The 19,230-nt window shown below is 33.1% G+C and overlaps 2 protein-coding genes and 1 long non-coding RNA gene across 5 annotated transcripts; 2 read left to right on the top strand and 1 right to left on the bottom strand.

Moving 5' to 3' along the window:
* Positions 869 to 8,894, top strand: LOC109719553 (proteasome subunit alpha type-3). 2 transcript variants are annotated; one of them, XM_020246307.1, is made up of 10 exons: positions 869 to 1,097; positions 1,223 to 1,262; positions 1,337 to 1,420; positions 3,406 to 3,479; positions 3,655 to 3,741; positions 3,861 to 3,945; positions 4,173 to 4,219; positions 4,550 to 4,615; positions 6,652 to 6,742; positions 8,563 to 8,894. In XM_020246307.1, exons 1-10 carry the CDS (start codon positions 994 to 996, stop codon positions 8,632 to 8,634), a joined length of 750 nt encoding a protein of 249 aa, XP_020101896.1. In that variant the 5' UTR covers positions 869 to 993; the 3' UTR covers positions 8,635 to 8,894. The 2 variants fall into 2 exon arrangements, with proteins under 2 accessions (XP_020101896.1, XP_020101895.1); XM_020246306.1 differs by lacking the exon at positions 4,550 to 4,615 and having other exon boundaries at positions 871 to 1,097.
* Positions 9,684 to 13,565, top strand: LOC109719067. 2 transcript variants are annotated; one of them, XM_020245584.1, is made up of 3 exons: positions 9,684 to 9,799; positions 10,363 to 10,601; positions 13,205 to 13,565. In XM_020245584.1, exons 1-3 carry the CDS (start codon positions 9,793 to 9,795, stop codon positions 13,316 to 13,318), a joined length of 360 nt encoding a protein of 119 aa, XP_020101173.1. In that variant the 5' UTR covers positions 9,684 to 9,792; the 3' UTR covers positions 13,319 to 13,565. The 2 variants fall into 2 exon arrangements, with proteins under 2 accessions (XP_020101173.1, XP_020101174.1); XM_020245585.1 differs by having other exon boundaries at positions 9,686 to 9,799; positions 10,299 to 10,601.
* LOC109719022 lies at positions 15,852 to 18,861 on the bottom strand. The gene is made up of 2 exons (XR_002218586.1): positions 18,820 to 18,861; positions 15,852 to 16,176 (listed from the first exon to the last, which is right to left on the bottom strand). It is a non-coding gene; the product is annotated as an uncharacterized LOC109719022 (long non-coding RNA).

The raw sequence follows: 19,230 nt of genomic DNA, 5'->3' as shown, positions 1-19,230 counted from the left end.
TAAATTTGTGATTTTTCGATATTATTTGCCTAGTGATCGAGGGGCTCAAAATCAATAATTTTAATGACCGTGATGAGCGCTGGTTGCAAGTTTAACGGTGTAGAAATATCCAAATCACGTGAAATTTTGATAGAAAATTCTTTATCCAATATACAAGATCAATAACTTTGATCTAAAATTTTAATGTCATATCATCATATTTTGTAAGATTTTTATTTTCAGCCATTGATTTTGAGCCACTTCGATCACTAGGCAAATGATATCGAAAAATAGCAAAATTTATTTTTTAGATACTTCAAATACTCTAGATCAAGTCTAACGAAGCCGATCGTCGATTTAAAAGTCCGAACATCGAAAACAAAGTGGAAGCACGGAGCCCTCCGTGCTTCCATAAACATCCTAGCCGCACTCTATATATATATATATATTAAATAAATTTTAATATTTCTTATTTTATAATTATTTTTATAAATTTTAAATTTTTTAATCAAAATATCAATTTAAATAAAAATAATTTATTATTTATATTTTTAGATTTTATATATATTTTTAAAAAATTTAAAGAAATACGGGCAACCCGGAGCACGGCACAGCCCCGTACGGCCCATGCCTTCCGGGCCAAGGGGCCGTGCTGGGCCGTAGGCTAGGGAGCTTGGGCCCTGCAGAGCCTTTCTCGGATTTGATGTCGGGCGGGGCCGACCCAGCCCCTAGCCCATTTCAGCCCGGATTAATGTGGCCGTGCTGGCCCATATTACACCCCTACTAACCCCCAAAAAAAAAAGAAAGGAAAAAAAATTGTAGGGGCTACAGTGATTACAACCCGACCCGACAGTGGGATCTCCTTCTCCACCTTCTTGTCGCCAAAGAAACCCTCCGATTAAAAAGTTAAAAACCCCGACCTCTGCGCTTTCTCTTTCCTACAATCGATTCGATCCGATCCCATCGCCGCGAAGAAGAAGAAGAAGAGGAAGAGGAAAGAAGAGGGCGATAGCCATGAGCAGCATCGGCACCGGCTACGACCTCTCCGTCACCACCTTCTCCCCCGATGGCCGCGTCTTCCAGATCGAGTACGCCGCCAAAGCCGTCGACAACAGCGGGTTCGTTCCTCTGATCCTCCGATCCTCTCGATTCGACGCTGTTACGCTTTTTCTAGGGATTTTGTTGGCTGTTCCTAGTTCTTGTTTGAGCTAAATTTGGGATCTTTTGATGTTTGTTGTGTTAGGACCGTGATTGGGATCAAATGCAAGGATGGGGTAGTTTTGGTATGGATTATAGGCTCTGAGAAGTGTTGTGTCGCCTTTTTGTTGGATGAAGTTTTTATTTTGGTGGGTTTTAGGGCGTGGAGAAGCTGATCTCTTCGAAGATGATGCTGGAGGGGTCGAATCGGAGGATCCATTCGGTTCACCGGCACTCTGGAATGGTAATTTTTTGGTGAACTTTTTAGATATTTCACTTGTTTTTGATCATTTGCCACTCATTTGCCTGGTAGTTGCAGTAGAGTAGTAGACGATCAATTAGCTTAGAGTGAAGTGTATTGGGCTTTTTGGCCACTTAATTCTCTTGGAAATCGTTTGAATTGATTTTGTGCTGGTAATGACTTGTGTAGATGTTGCCATACATAAGACAAGGTGGATTATTGGCACATTATTCGTAGCTTTTCTGTAATTGATTATTGGTAGTTTAGGGTTTCCTCGGTGTATTTGACCCACCCGACTGTTTTTGTGGTTCATCATGATAGAAATGGATGTGGAAATTAGATTTGTTTTCTGAATTTTGCATTTTACTGACCTGCATATGGAAATCCTCAGAGAATAAAGTATCTGCATTTAACAAAGCTATCCATGTTGAGATGTTGCTCTCACTTATTGCATTGTAGCTTTCCTGTACAAATGTGCTTGTAAGACTGCTTCTAAATTCTTGTATTGTTGATGTAAGAGTATAAGTAGGACACAGTGCTTGTAATTGCTCTCGTACCGCATAGCAAACTGAAATTTAATATGCTATTGTAACATTGCCATTTGCCTGCTTGATGCAATCTACTTATCAATTGCAATTTTGTGATGAATAATACTGGATAAACTAAAGAGATATAAATACTTGTATTGTTGATGTAAGAATATAAGTAGGACTAATACTTTCATGCTCTTGTACCACGTAACTAACCGAAATGTAATATGCAATTGCAATATTGCCATTTGCCTTCTCTCGATGCAATATACTTGTCGCATGCAATTTTGTGATGAATAATACTGGATAGACAGAAGAGATACTTAGAGAAGAATATTAATTCAGGAAAATTTTTAGAAGAAAGAAAATCCATTGTCTGTGAAGGCAATCAGATTGAATTAGTACTACCTTGGATTGAGTGGTTATCATGGAAATATAATTTTTCATATCTGTTTTATTGATTTTATGAATAGATTTGAAAGAATAGTTTGTGTTTCGTGTTTACTATGCTGTAGGGACAAGACTGTAAGGAAACCAATGCTTTACAAATTTCTTCAGCTCTTACCTGGTTTATGGAACTTATTCATCCAATTGTTTAGGTCTTGTTTGGCCCAACTAAAGCTCCTGCAAACCTGTTGCTTGAGTAGAGCTATTGAAAAAAGAACTCACACAGTGTTGTTAAGATCTAACCAATTGCTTCCTGCTGCAGCAGATGTAGAAGCTAAGCAGCAGTTGGTGTTGTAACTGCAGCTAATGATTTTAAGAGTATGTAGGTTCAATCAATTCAGTCATCAATTTAATGTAACTTCTGGAGAGTGATAATGCTTTGTAGTTTAAATTAGGAAAATTGAGGTTGGAGTTGATATAGTATTGACTTGGCCTTTTCTTGTGGGATGGACTGAGGTTGTTGGCTTTGTTATTTTTTGACTGTATATATTGAAGCCGAACTTTATTTCTTTCTTTTTTTAATTTTTCTTTGGAAAGCTTAGATGTTTCCTTTGTACCATTCAGGGAGTACTCTTGAAATGAACGATAGGGGTAATATGGACTGAAATGGGTAGATTACGTCTTATATAATACATATTTACTGGATAAATATAGTTGTGATTTCATGCTTTTTGTTATCTCTTTGACATATATTTAATAGTGGGTTGACAATTATTTGGGCCTGGTTCTATAACATATATATGGTGTTAATTATGTTTCTTGTGCCATCTGCTTGTAAGCTTAAATTAAAGCTTTTTATGTGTCCTGATATTTGTCTGAACAGTTGGGGTACCATTTCCAGAAAATGCGAAAATATAAGCTTCAGAAATACTAATCTAATTGAAGCGAGTAAAGCTTTTTATGCATGACAAACTTTAAGTTTAACAGTTGTTGTCGATCTCTATTATGTATTGCCCATGCAACATTATTAAATCTCAAGTGTCTAAATTGATTCCGCTCCATTATATTTAGGCTGTGGCAGGCTTAGCAGCAGATGGGAGGCAAATTGTTGCACGAGCAAAATCAGAAGCGGCAAGTTACGAAAGGTTAGCACCCTACACCGTTGAAAATTGTGTCCTTCAGTACTTCTTCCCTTTTCTTTCCTTACTTTCCTTTTCCCTTGAAGAAAAAGGATAGGAAAAAAGAAGAAGAAATGACTCAGAAAATGCAGATTTCTCTCATTTCTGAGGTGACCAAATTGTTGGTTTGTTCTTTTTATAGAGTATATGGAGAGCCAATACCTGTAAAAGAACTTGCAGATCGTGTCGCTAGTTATGTCCATCTTTGCACACTATATTGGTGGCTAAGGTAAAATAATGCTTTTCATGTTCTCTCTTACTACTGCATAGCGAGTCTGCTGTTGAGGTGAATACGCTCATTCTCCTTTTTGTTCAGACTTTGTACCTAATGCGATTAATCTTGCTCAGACCTTTTGGTTGTGGAGTTCTTCTTGGAGGTTATGACAGAGACGGGCCACAGCTTTACATGGTTGAACCTTCAGGTGTATCTTATGTAAGTTTGCATCATAAAGTGCAAAGAAAGAAATCAATATTATTGTTCTTCTTCGGCTTTAAGGCCCCTATTTTCTATCAAAACTATTATATATGTTGTATACTGCTTGTACGAATATATGTAAATCTACATCAGCACTGACTGTATTTCTACCTAGAAATGCTAATTTAATCAATTTTTTCATACCGGGAGTTCATAATCATCTTCACTTGATGGAAATGTTACAGAGGTACTTTGGTGCTGCAATGGGGAAGGGAAGGCAAGCGGCCAAAACGTATGTTCATTATCACCTTTCCATTTCTTGCTGGATTTTTTGCTTTCCGTTTGTTAATTGAACTGTTCTCTTGTTACTAGAATGGTGAGCTCTCCTTTGCAAGTAGTTTATCTAGCATCTCAGTCTTAATAATACTTGTTCTGAGATTATGCTTTTGTAATATAATTCTAATCTCGATCTGTGATATATTACTGAATAGGGCTCTTGTGTTGCTAATGGTATGTTTTGCGATACGTTTATTTGCATTCTGTGACTGAGTGTGGTTGAGAATTTTGTAGCTTCATGACTTTGTGCCTATGTTAGTCACATGGCTGTGATTTGTGTTTGCAGAGAGATAGAGAAGCTGAAGCTTTCTGAACTAACATGCAGGGAAGGAGTTATTGAAGTTGCTAAGATGTAAGTTTTCCTTCATTATTTCTCATTGCCACACAATAGAGTGCCTCTTGAAGTCGTGACTTATTTTCCTCAAATCACATGTTGATATATATATATATATATATATATATTCTCTTTCCAGTTTTGAGATTAGAATATAACTTTTATCTATAGCATCTATCGCTTGTTATCTGAATGGATTTTTAACTATCGAGCATGAAAATAAGTTGTACTATTAGGATTTGAATATTTAATTATTACCATACATGTTAATTTTTGCAACTACTGCAACATATGAGATTACTTTTTTCTGTTAATGCTCATCTTTTGTGGTTTGAAGTTGTAAATTTGGACTTAATAATTAACACCGTATGTATCTAGAGACGATTAATTTTGCTGCATTATTTGCTGCATTATTTGCTGCATTCATTGAATATGCCGAATAGTCATATCTTAGTTAGCAACTGGTCGCCTCCAAAACACCCTGGGACCACAATGAAAGAAAGAGAAAAAAGGGGGGGAAAACACTTATAGACACCAATGAAGGCAGATAATTATGCCTTTTATTGTAAAGAAAAGCAATGGAGGGAAGAAACTAAGAAGTGAGAAAGATGATACGCATTGGAAGCAAAAATAAATGTCATAAAGCAGCCACAGTAGCAGTGGCAGCAGTTTTAGGCAGCTGGAACAGCAATGATATTCAGTTGGTGCTTGCTGTCTGCGAATCAAACAACTTGGTGCTTTAGTTTTTTTTCCCCCATATATACTCGGTAATATTTTCCTTTTCGTTGAGTTCTATTTCTAGCTATTGTGCTCGTTTTAGTTAACTGAGGAAAAACCATGCTTTGTTTAATGTACTAGTAGATTTAACTTACTCCCTCATTCTGATGTATTGTTATTTCTTTTTAATGTTACTATCTCAAAGGTGGTGCCAGATTAACTTTGACCTACTAATAGTTGTAGCAAGCTATGTTATTTCTCTATATCTAGTTTGTATGATTTAACAGTTTGAATAGTATGTGCAATGATCCATAAAGTAGTTTTTGCTTTTAAGTAGATGATAAAATGTGGGAGAAAATTATGGAAGGGCCTTCTTTTGTTTTATCATGTTATTTCATGAAAATTTGAATGAATGCACAAATATCTTTTGAAATTTGAAAGCGACAGTTTGTTGATTTTGTAAGCACCTTGTAATGAATTGCTGGAGTTTAATTTGTTATACATGTCTGCAACTTGATGGCTCGTACATTTTTCTCACATTTGTTTGATTGAATAAGACAGTTGATTACTGCTTTATCATCAGAAAGAAAATATGTGGGTTGCTCTTACTGGCTCGCATATGTTCTGGTCATTTTTTAAAACTTTATGAGATGGAAGAAGTTAGTTTGACCTTAGTCTCATCAGTCTTTACCTGGTGATATTTGTAAATACCCTGCTATCCCTCCATGAATCGATGATATACCTCGCTGAAATCGGTTAGTTAAAATATCCCCACAACACGCCTATTCTCAAAGATAACAATTTATGGCAAAGGGTGGATTTGTGACATATGCATGAGTAGGTTGTTATTCCAAATGAACCCCGTTGACCTCGAGTAGAAATTTACCCACCTAACAGATGATTGCCTTACATGGTAGAACGCAGTTTCAAATTTTAAAATTTTCATGTTTTATCTCTTGTAAGGGATTTCTGCTGTTAGTACGATGATATCTTAGTGATTTACATGATTATTTAGATATATCCTTTGTAAAATCTGTAATTTTATCTTTTGCTTTGATACTTATGCATCACCTAGTGCTTGAGTAGTTTGGGTGGTGAAGGTATTCTTCTTTTATGTTGCATAAGCTTTTTATTGAGAGGACCTATCCTATGAGGGTAGTTCTTTTTGTAGCATAAAAATGGTGCTCTCTTGGTGGAACTCTGGAAAATTAGAAAAGAAAGAAGGGAACATAGGATCTGTCTCTAATGAAATAATTCTTTAAAATAAAGAAGTGCTGCCTTTTTCTGTTTAGGTGTTTATCTGCCCATTTTATTTATTGCTTTTTCCTAAAATGCAGAATTTATGGGCTGCATGATGAAGCAAAAGACAAGGCTTTTGAGTTGGAAATGAGCTGGGTCTGTGATGAGTCAAATCGCCTGCATCAGAAGGTAAATTTTCTAACACTGGAAACAGACTAGATGCATCAATTGCATTACAAAAATTAGATTAAGCTTTATTAGATACTATTCTTCATATTTGCATAGTATTTGGAATCAAAGGAAATGAAATAGTTGTTTTGTTGATCTATATTATGCGTAAATATTACTTTCTAACTCTGAAAATGATCTATTCAAAAATTTTGATTCATTGACATAGATGGCTTTATCATTTTAGACTTCTCTAGTTAAATTTTCGAAACTTTAATTATTGACAATAATCTAAGTGGAAATATGCTGGGATCTTTTGTTAACATTGGCTTTATAACCAGACCTTCAAAAAATAAATTGACATCATTTTTTTTCCATTCATTATCTATTAGATCAACTTTCTTTTGTTCAACCTTATTGCCCCTTAAAGTATAAACTTTCTTCTCTTCGCAGACCTAGAGACTATGATTAGAAAGGCATCTATGATTGAGTACCTTTAGCTTCCCATTACTGGTTCCTGTTATGGTTTTCTTCGTCTGTTGCATTGTTGCATATTTGGCTTGATCAAGTTTGACTAGAAAAGACTGGGAAAGAGAATGTTAAAACTGAAAAGTTCATTGAACAACAACAATAACAAAAGCAAGTGTTAAATGTTAATTAAAAGTCCTACATTTCTAATTGTGTGCGATCACCTAAACTTTGAGAAGTAGCTGGGTAAACCAATACCAAGCATTTTTATATATTGAATTAGTGTCACGATGTTATAATATTTATTTTATATAGTAAACTTTGCTTATTTGCATATCAAGTATACTACAACACTTTGCTCAATGTGAGCACTTAGACGCACATATATATATATATATATATATATATATATATATATATATATATATATATATATATATATATATATATATATATAGGGTAAATTGCATGTTTTAAATTTGTAGCAATTAAAAACCACTTCCGAAGTCATGATCTTCAACTTCATTTAGACTCCTTTTATGACCCGGCAAACTTTGAAGCTTTGCTTTCAGAATTTATAAGCCTGATCATTAAGGGTCAAGTTAAACGACTCTACCTCAGTTGCCATGTAGGTTTCAATGGTGACTTTTCTCTCTGCCCTAATTTTCTTTGAATTTAGTTGTTGACGGTTTATATCGGACAGAGAGATGTTGCAAGTTTGTCAACTTGCCCGTGAGGCCTTCTATACTCCAAGTTGTGCTCCAGCTAACCCATATTACTGTACAAATTATTTGTAACCTTTCTGATGGAAAGGTTACATTTGTGATGACATATAGTTTGTACTTAAATTCCATTTGCAAACAGTGTTCTTTCTTTCTTTCTTTCTTTCTTTTTTTATTTTTTGTGTCTTCTCCTTAGAATGTGCAGAACCCAAAAACCACCAGTAGTTGACACTGAAGAGCTTTCTTGACTGAAACTGCTTATCATGGAGGGAGTTCCTCGAATAAAGGGGAATTTTGAATTTGAAACTAATCATCGGCTTTGTCAAAAAACTTATATGTTATATTTTTTGCCTAAAACTTCAAAATACTAATCGACATAACTTTGGTAGTGTTGAGCTCCATATTGCTATCATAAGAGGTTTGAGGTGGGTGATTTCTGTAACAGGGCCATGATCTATTCAACTTCTGAGGTTATCAAGGGAAGTTAATTAGAAACTGATTTGTACGATTTTAGATCATATGCTTTCTGATTTGCTATTTCCTACTTTTGTCTTTTAAGCACATCAATAATCGAGTGAAAATGTTTCGTTGGAATTCTTATATGGGAAAACATGTTTGCTTAATCAGTGGGAATGACTTCACTGCTAACAGGTTCCAGATAATCTTTTGGAGGAAGCTAAAGCCGCAGCAAAAGCCGCACTGGAGGAAATGGACGCTGATTAAGAACGCATGAATTATACTTGTTCCTTTCTTACATCTCCCATGATCTGGGACATGATGAAATTTGTTTTAGAGTATTTCTCTTGATAGTTGAACAGATAGTTTCATGTAAGAGAAATGATTTGGAACTCTGCAAAGGGTTTCTTTGTACTTGAAATGCTTGGGATAGCTCACAACTCGGAGGAAGAAAATTACTGTTGCAATTGGTGCTGAAATTTACTGCCTTTTCGTTATGTTAATTGCTTACTGTTCTTCATTATTCACCTTATTGAATTGCTACTGCATATGTTGCCCTGTTTTTCTTGTCTCTGTTGATTTGTTCCGCAACGCCTTTTAATTTCTCAGGATTTCATCTAGGAGCAAATCTGGAATTTATTTATTGCTCTGCGTCTGAGCACCTTTGCCATCTAAATGGCTAGTTACAGTTTGTCTCTGTCATTTTTATATGCAATCAAACAAGGCCAATTTGCATAAAAACTTCACTGGTAGGTATATTACTGTTTGGCAAAAATATGTCACTTTTTTTAGTATAGCAGACTAGATTTAGATATATTTTAGATATTTAATATATATATATATATATATATATATATATATATATATATATATATTCTCTCTCTTCTTTCTCATAGCAGATTAGGTTTAGATATTTAGTAAACTGATTAAAATGTTTTTTTTGTTTATTTTTTAGATAAATTTTAAATACCAGCTCTGATTTCGTATTTTCTCACTTTAGTGTCCCGTGTTTTAAAATGTATCAAGTTAGCATTCCGTGGTTTTATTTTTATCTTTTCGTCATTTTTTTCGTTAATATTTTGTTAAATTATATATAAAAAATTTTATATACTCCCACCAAGATTTATCGAATGGTCATTTTAGTATCTTTTAGTTTTAATTTTGTTACTGATTTAAAAAAAAAAAATTAGTGAAATCAATAATAAAAAAATAAAAATAAAATTATAGGGTATTAAATTAATACATTGTATTAAAGTAATAAAATATGAAGCTATAGGGGTGTGTATTTGAAGTTCTCTGTTTTTTTTTTTTTTTTTTTTCGTTCGTCTTCTTTTTCGTTGTTCTTTTTTCTCTTTCTCATTCCGCTCTCTCCCCCAAACCCTATCAGCAGCATCGTTTCCAAATCTCTCTCTCTGTCTCTCTCGCATGGGAGGTAATCTTCGCGATCTCCTTCCCTCCATTCGCCATTTTCGCATACATATTTAATCACTTCTTCTCTCTCGCTAAAACCCATTGTTTTCGAAGTTTTTTTTTTTTTTCCTTTTTTTCGTCGATTTAAGGAGTGCTTATGCTAACTTCGTCAGATCTGAAGCCATGTCTTTTCTCATTAAGTTGCAATCTTTCTTTTTACAGGACATGCTTAACAATCACTTTTTGGTATTTTTGATTCTTATTAATCTAGTTTTGGATCTCCTTTTTTTTTTTTTAATCTCTCTTTTCCTGGATCTGATTTGGAAATGTTAGGGAAAAATTTATATATTTTCTATGCCGTAATTAATTATGTGTTGGCCTAAAAATAAAAACCCTAGTTTAATTTTTTGTGTGCGTATGATAATTTGGTACCAACCTATTATAACGGAATATAGGACTCTATTTCAATTCCTGCAGCTACCAAAAAGGCCTTAACTTTTTCTTTTGCCTTTTTGATTCAGGATTTCTCTTCATCTCCTCCTGAAACATCTCATTGTTTTATCTATTTCCTTTTTTAAAATTTACAAAGAAAAAAAACAATGGGATCTACTAAGGAGGCGACGAGGGTTTTGAACGTGTATCGCCAAATCCTAAAAGCTGTGGACAAGCACATAGGGAAAGATGGTGGGAAAGGCCATTTTCGCGAGTACGTGATCGATGAGTTCCGGAAGAACAAAGCGCTCTCCGATGAAGCTGCGGTCCGTGACAAGCTGAAGCTCGCGCACGACTATGCTTTCCTCCTCAACAGCGTCCATCATCACAAGGTTCCTCTTTGTTTTTTAATCCTCTAATTACTCTCATTAGAAATGAATCTCTATATTGAATTCTAATGATGGGTAAGTAATAAGTAAAACCCCAATTTTTAAAAAAAAGCTTCATTGTTGCAAGTGCCACTAAGCCGTCTTTACTGACTATTTTGTCGGCACTTTAGTTATTTTTCGAGTGAAATGGCCCGCTTGCCAAGTTATGTGTCCGGCTAGATGGTAAACTTTTCTAACAGATGTCTGACTAAATTGACAAAAACTAGGGCGTTCTCGTTCAGTTAGGTAATTTCAACTTTCGGAAGTCGGTGATGTGATCCCACTTCGATCATGTTTTGAGCGAAATGGCTAGCTTGCCGATTGATGTGTTCGGCTAGGTAGTAAATTTTCGTAATGGATATCTGACTAAGTTGCCGAAAATTGGGGCTTTCCAGTGGATTGTGGCAGAATCATTGTTCAGTTTGGTAAATTTCAACTTTTCAAAGTCAGGTGACGTACTTGCACTTCAATCACATTTCACGTGAAAATGACTTGCTTGCCAAGTTAAGTGTTCTGCTGCAGAGTAAATTTTCCTAACAGGCATCTGAGTAAATTGATGAAAATGGGGGCTTTCTGGTGGATTGCATCAGAATCATTGTTCGGTTGGTGAATTTCATCTTTGTAAATTTAGGTGATGTAATTGCATTTCAGTGATATTTCGGGTGAAATGACCGGCTTGCAAAATTGTCCGGCCATTTGCTCCATCTAGGTGAGCTATACTGAGCTATGTACAATCTGTATTGCAACCGTGAATTTCATTTGGTGGATGGATAGGTGGCACTTAAGTATTTAAATTGACACTTGCAACTTTTGCATAGACAATTGGGAACTATCTGCTGAAACGAACTTAAGATGACTTCAAACTGTGGCATATCAAATGTGCTTTCTGATAGTTACTGAACTTTAGAAGAATTTATTATTTCTTTTGATTAGGATCATATTGGATGTAGTGCTTGCTAGCATTGAGTTCTTCAGTACAACTGGATCTATAAATTTAGTTATTAGAGTGGACTAGTTGATCATTAGAATTATTATACTGGCATCTTTGTTAACAAATTTGCAAGATTTCAAAAAATTTACGTTATATATAGCAAAATAGCAATGATCAGGTTAATGTTGTACAGACGGCTTGGCATTTTCATATTACATGTTGATTGATAGGACTATGAGTAGAACTTCTCCCCCTATGTGAAGGTTGTATGACATGGCACAGTGGGATTTGTATTCATCAACAATGTCTGGTGTTTTATTTCGAACAGACCAGCCTCTACGTAACACCCTTTCCTGCTTTCCTATACTAAATTAGATTGAGATGCTTCTTATAGTTCTTTAGAATGCCAAACATTCTAATGGCTGACTGTAGCAGATATTTGGTTATAAGATTTTTAGCACATAAAAATGCTATGCTAGCATGTATTCTTTCGGAAGTCGAACTGTTAATTGCTGACTAGAGGTGTCGGGTTGTTTGTGGTAGAAATAATTGAGGGAACTCCTTATAGGGTATATAGATGGGTTTTTATGCCGTTCATCGCAGCTCATGTGCCCAATGCTACCATCCAGTTCACTTACTTTCTTAAGAAATATTTGTTAAATCAGGAAAAAAGTGCAACCCAATTGGGCGTTGCGAATCAGAAGGTACAAGCATGTGTCAAGAACATTATAGAATTTTCTCTTGGTTGTTTGTTTTCAAGTTTAGAATACCTAAATCAGATGCACGAATAGCTACCTATTGTCAGATGATTTCTCACTGTTAGTTGATTTACAAATCTCATACAGGAAATTATCGTACTGTAATTGGAAAACCCACCAGTCGGAATGCATGATATGCTTACTGAAATTGATATGTCGGAGTATGAATCTAGGAAGTTCCATTATACTCGTAATTCAATGAGATGGCGACTTTTATTCTGAAAATAACTTGGAAGTTATTCTGTGTGTTCTTTGTGAGGTTTCTCTGTTTTTTTCTACACATTCTGGGTGTCGTTCAGTCCCTTTTAGAATTTTCAGGAAAAAAAAAAAAGTTAGGTGGTGATATGCAGATTGTTCATTATCTGTTACCCTAACATTAGAGATAATATTACAAGCTATCTATATGGCTTTATTATTTTTTTTCGTTTGTTATTTTTGCTTTTTTTTTTTTTTTTTGGCAGATCATGCAGTAATTCTTGTCACTCTTTTATGACCACTTTGTCATAGCATAAAAGTTAGTCAATTCATTCGGTTCTAAATTTCTCTGTAGACTAAGCCACAAATTGTTGTATATGTAGATTTTTCGGTGTCATCACCTTTGGCACAAAATTCATTTAACTTTCTATTGGATATCATTGCCTTATCATGAATTTTTTGGATCTTATATTGAATGATTAACTCTCTATTTGAGAAATTAGTTCTTATAAAGTTTTAAGGAAATTTGTTTTGATAAATCTTGATCTAGAACTGGCTGTTACTCCATTAGTTCATAATACTCCGTAACTCTCGTATTACTTAGTTGTAGAATTTACCACTTCCCATCTCATTAGTTAGAACCTAACTTTAAAAATTTACAATTTTCTTTTTATCTTTTGTAGGAATTGCTATTCTCATATAACATAGCCGTGGATCGGTCGGACGAGGTGAAGAAGATATTGGACAAATCTGCCGCCAGTGTGGGCCTCCGGCTTCCGGACGTTTACCAACCGTGAAGGTTTGGCAATGTGTCTGAAGTTAGCAGGTGAAATTTTTGGAATTTTGTCATGAATAACTCAATAGTAGCTCGCAAAAAGTCCAATGCTGATGAAGATTGTAATTTTCTCTTTTGTTCGTAATGTAGTGTTCTATCTGCAAACTATCACGTGATGCATTTGTGTATAAAAACTACAAAGCAGTGCTAGCTTTTGGCTGATTTTATCAATAGAAATAGCATATAATTTAATTTCTTTTTGTTTCAAATTGTGTTTGGTCTTATTTGATTTATTTATTTTTATTAATATGAACATGTAATGGATGAATGTATCAATGCAAAAACGTTGTTCGATACAAATACGGCCCAGGCGTGCGAATGATTTTGCCGCATCCATGTTTCAGAGGTTGAAGCTCTCCACTTAAGAGCATGTAATGTCTGTTTCTTAGCAGAGTTTATTTTTTAAAATTAATTTGTGATTTGTGATGAATATATGAGCGTATTTCCAGAATAACCCAATGATAATGGTGAACTGTATTGCCAAAAATCCTTGGAACAATATATAGCTTCTTCCTGGAGTAACTATTTGTGTGATTAGCTATTAGAAAATTTTCCAGAAGATCACTCCAGAATAAGTCTCTTATTAATTTTTTCTAATTGTGTGATTAACTATTAGCGGCTTTTGCTTATGTGTCTCTCATTATTATTTAAACATTTTAAATTTAACCTTCTATTTCTAAAATATTCTTTTAAACTCTAAATCCCATCAGTAAACCCTTCGGTTAAGAATATATTTGATGGATTTTTGTAAATTAATGAATGTATTTTGGTTCACTATGAATATATTAGATATTTTTAAAGTTTTGAAGGGCATAATTAGATACTGTGCGTAGCTACTAATCATTCATCTTATGTTTATCCCAGTGCTGGTGGGCTGCCTTAATGTGCGTTGTTTTTAACTTGCACATCTATTCTGAAGAGATATTGTAGATAATAGTTTTTAGTTTTTAGTTTTTAGTGATAACAGTTTCCGGAGTGAAAGAGAATTTTTCTTCCGTTTGGAATTTTTTTTAAAAAAATTCAGATTTTAAAATGTCAAGCATGCTTCTCATATTTTTCTAATTTTTACCAGCGATTCCGAGAAAAACGATCTCTCGTCTTGAAGACGGTGGCTACGGGTGTCGGAACCAGCCTGACCCGCCGCCGTATGTTACTCCCGGTAAAGCGAATGGTGAAGACTCGAGGATAGGCGTCTCCCCGCCGGCGACGTATTACGGGTCGAACGCCCCCCTCTCCAAGTAAAATTTGAAGACTAAAACATGCATGATCGGTAGCTGTTTCTTATCCAATTCATGTCGAGTAATGGAAAATGAAACTATCTTATCCTGCTCGGGTCTCTTTAATGCATTGTGTTAGCTATTTCGCGCATTTTGGTGACTAAAAATTCTCTGCTCATTGTGTTTTCGTTGTATTTCTCTATATATGTGCAAAGGGAGCTTTATTGTTTCAGATGTTTTTTTTTTTTTTTTTTTTTTTTTTTTTTTTTTCCTCATGTCAGAGCAAATGTCCTGAGCAAAGTGGTTTTTTTTTGTTTAAGAAAAGGCTAACAAACTCCTACTTTGGTTACGTATGTACCGGAAGGAATTAATATTTTTCTCACAATCTAATTTTGTAATTTTTAATTACGTGCACCGATGTGAAACTTTCTTATTAATTTCTATTAGGTATGTCTCCGATTCTAGAATCGTAAGATTCTTTTGAATTCTATTCTGTTTTAATTATTTTATTAAATTAAGTTTAGATTATACCAAATTTTAGTAGATTTGTATTCTTAGTTGTATTAGGTTTATTCACTATTATAAATATATCTTTTATTCCATTGTTGATACGGCAGATAAGAGTATCGGTATATTTTTTAAAATTAAAGTTTTGTGAGATAGGCATATTTTGTACAGCATTTTGATTATAATAAAGATCTCCGCTACGTCTTCGTAGATGTAGGCCCGTGACCGAATCACGTAAATATTTTATACTTTTTTTTTTTTTCTCTCTTTCTCGAATCTTTTTTGGTATTTTCGTATCCGACAAATTAAATTTTTTTCTCTCTTTCTCTCTTTCTCGAATCTTTTTTGGTATTTTCGTATCCGACAAATTAAATTTTTTTCTCTCTTTCTCTCTTTCTCGAATCTTATTGAAAGGGTGATTTGCTCTGATACTGCTTGTTGGAATCGACATTTGTGTTGATAATGATTATATAATCCAAAATCTAAAATAGAACAAAACAATATGATGAAAAAATATTTTAAGAGAAAGAAAATAACTAAACTAATACTTTATTAATAAAAAATAATTAATTACATTCTGAGCAACACTCATGTAGCCATATCTACTATGATTATGACTTATTCATCTAATTAACACATACCTAATTATATATAACTATCAAATCATAAGAGATAGATAAATTCAATTTTACTTTGAATAATTACATATTCTAATCGTAATTAAATAAAATATTTAAACTTATCTCTAATTATATCTTAATTAAGTTTGAATTACTATTCCAATAAATAATTTGCATATTAAATATTAAATATGCATGAAATAGGATAAAATAAAAAACACGCATACGAGTACGTGCCATACGATGAAACAAAGGCCTGCCACCGCCATCTCGACAATGCCGAATGTTCTAACTCGAGGCATGTCCCAACGGAAATGGCAAAAATTGGAGACGACGAACGCCACCAATCCGACACAATAGAAGAAGGCGATAACAGCATTCATATACATGTAACTCCTAAACATGATTTTCCGTTCCGCGGCTGTGAACTCTTCATGATCTCCTCCTCTCTTATTTTGAGTCTCCATGTACACAACCTGCGAATGAAAAATAATTAAAAAAATAAATAAATGGAAGACGTGAGAGAGACCAGGAGATTTTGAAGTCGTAGGCTGCTTTTGTACCGAAAGAATTGTATTATATTCCGAATAAATTTGAAAATTAACTATTATCTTAAAACCGAATATGGATTGATGAAAATTTTAAAAATCCTAACAGATATATAATAGGTTTGCAAAAAAAATTGGAACTGAATCACAGTCGTTTTTTTTTTTTTCATTATATAATTTAGTCTTATTTAGATGAATTTAGAAAATAATACCATATCTTATCTTTTTTATTTTTTTATTTTTTTTCCAAAAATAACCTTATTTTATTAAAAAATTCCTATCTAACCTTATTTAGATGAAATAGAAAATAACGCCATACCAAAATTAACACAGTCGTATAATTTTTATTTTATTTTTAAATTATCATAAAATATATTAATTCTTAATTATTGGATCTAATCCCATGACTAATAAATCACTTTTTTTACGTAGTGCAGTGCGTATCAAATTTCATAATTTTATTTTTTATATGCGTTTCTTAAATATTTCATAATTTTATTTTTTATATGCGTTTCTTAAATATTTTCTTTCTCACACGTAATATGCATCACCTACATAATATCCAATTAGGTAATACCTTCTGCATATATAATATTTAATTATATTTTTTAAAGATGAATATATAAAAATTATCTCAATTTTATATACTAATATTTAAAATATGAAATATTTTTTAATAAAATATACCATATGAATTTACAATTTAAAATTTTAAATTTGTAGATAAATGTGATTCACAAATTTATATTGATTTGAAATAATTGTTGACAGATCTTTTTTTAGTAGGAAAAAATATTGCATTTCATTTGCGATAATAAAGAAAATTCATACTTATCCAAATTTTTGTCAATCGAAAAACAAAATATTTTTCATGCCCCATAAAAGAATATCCATGCTCGTAAAAAAAAAACGAAAATATCTACGTAATACACATTGAAAATATTTAGTATCCACTATCTCTCAATTAACTAACTAAAAAAAATTTAGGTTTAAAAAGTAGAATGATTTAAATAAGCTTATCAAATCAACTTTAAATTTTAAATTTGGTTCATAATTTCAAATGTGAATTAATATTTTAATTCAAAATTTGAAATTAATTAACATTTCAATATTTGGGTGTGTAAACAATATTTCAAATCGAAAATAATTAATTAATTTGAAAATATATCAAATTTGAAAAATAGATGGGATGATAAATAAATCAATGTCTCTAATAATTATTTAGATTCAAATTATGGATTCAAAATTAACTTCAAATTTTGAGTTTTGTTCATAAATTTAAATCTGAATTCATAAATTTAAAATTTAGAATTATTTCAAAATTTTAAAATTTGGATACACATTAAAAAAATTAAAGTTAAAAAAATTAATTGATAAAAAGATTTATACCACCAATAATTATTTAAATTTAAAATATAAATATAAATTTAATTTAATTAAATGTGACATCGCACGTGCACTATAACTAGTTTTTTTAAAAAACAAACTCCTAACCTAACCTCATTTATATGAACTAGAAAATAATGTAATACCTAATCTTATTTAAAAAGTAAATTTTTAAAAAAGTCTTATTTTTTAAAATATTCTTAATATTGTCTCATTTAGATGAATTAGAAAATAATGCTATAGGTAATTTTATTTTAATTTTTTTCCCAAATTACTTTTTTTCTAACAAAAATTCTTAGTCTAGCCTTATCTAAGGCTTAGTTTGGCATTGAGGTCTATCTGACGTTGTTAGATAAAATGGAGTTAAGAGGTCTATCTGACGTTGTTAGATAAAATGGAGTTAAGAAAAAAGTATATAGGGTTATGCTTCTGCGTTCTACGATCATAGTTAGTTAATTCGGATTCGGCAAAAATTCGGTATAGGTATAATTCGGATAAAATTCGCCTTCTAATTTTTACATTTTTTGAAAAAAAAAAGCTAAAAAATAGATTCACCAATTATTCGGATACGTAATTTATACAGATATTATACGTTCACCCATTAAAAATTCGGAATCAAAAGTTCGGCTATTAAATTAAGTTTTTTTTTCTCTCAAAATTTATGCTATTAGCATAAATACTTATATTTTTTAAGAATGTAAGAATAGAGAGCTACAAAATTAAACTAATTAAGTAAAAAAAAAAAGTAAACTATATTATGCCGAACTTTTAATAAATAATTAAGGTTCACATACAAGTATAGTTAGAAATTAAATACAAGATGAAACCAGCACTTTGCATAGTGCATACTAGCATATCTAAATTCTAAAGACTAAACAGTAAATAAATAAAAGATACATAAAGTGGTTTAGAAAAAACCCACTGAGTCAATGGTCCATGAAAGACACAAACAATTTTCCTTTTGCAAGTGTTGACAAGATCATGAAATTGATTAGGTATAATTACAGGGTTCCTGGTCCCTAAGTTAATTAGATTATTTAGCACTATGTTTGGTCTTCTTTGTGCATAACAGAGAATGGACACATTCAATTTAAGCACGCGAGCCATTTGTGTATAAAAGAGTATCCATCAGATGGACTAAAAGCTTGCAACTTTTGCTTTGAAGAATGAAAACTCAAATCGCACCTGGTTTGTAAAGAACCACCCGATTACTGATCTACCGTTGGATAGCGGAAGCGGAAGCGGAGGCGACGAGGAGGGTTTCGATTTCTGAAGAGTGAAGAACCCGATCTTCGATCTTCGATCTTCGATCTTCGATTTCTGAAGAGAGAGGGCTTCCGATGGCGTTCGGCGAGCGGCCGGAAGGAAGAGGGGAGGGGAGGGGGAGGGAGGGGGAGGAAGCAGGGCCGCAGGGGTGAGAAGTTAGGGTTTTGGGAGGGTGGGGTGGGAGGGGGCCGATCACTTCAGAAAGGGGATTTTTTTTTTTTTTTTTTTTTTTGGCTAGGCGAACCGCTCTGAAAAGTTTTTTTTTTTTATTTTTGTTTCTTTTGTCTCCGCGAGTCCGCGTCGCAGCGACCGCGAGCGCCGTTTTTTGGG

Source organism: Ananas comosus, linkage group 13 (genome assembly GCF_001540865.1).
Source record: "Ananas comosus cultivar F153 linkage group 13, ASM154086v1, whole genome shotgun sequence".
NCBI lineage: Eukaryota > Viridiplantae > Streptophyta > Magnoliopsida > Poales > Bromeliaceae > Ananas > Ananas comosus.
Note: the sequence above shows the minus strand (reverse complement) of the source record. Positions and strands in the feature narration are given on the sequence as shown.

Excerpts from the sequence above, each read along its gene's own strand:
- LOC109719553 (XM_020246307.1), top strand. The coding sequence starts at position 994 with ATGAGCAGCATCGGCACCGGCTACGACCTCTCCGTCACCACCTTCTCC. Across the intron at positions 3,946-4,172 it reads AACCTTCAGGTGTATCTTAT|AGGTACTTTGGTGCTGCAAT; the intron begins GTAAGTTTGCAT and ends GAAATGTTACAG. Across the intron at positions 4,616-6,651 it reads GTTATTGAAGTTGCTAAGAT|AATTTATGGGCTGCATGATG; the intron begins GTAAGTTTTCCT and ends CCTAAAATGCAG.
- LOC109719067 (XM_020245584.1), top strand. Across the intron at positions 10,602-13,204 it reads ACAGCGTCCATCATCACAAG|GAATTGCTATTCTCATATAA; the intron begins GTTCCTCTTTGT and ends TATCTTTTGTAG.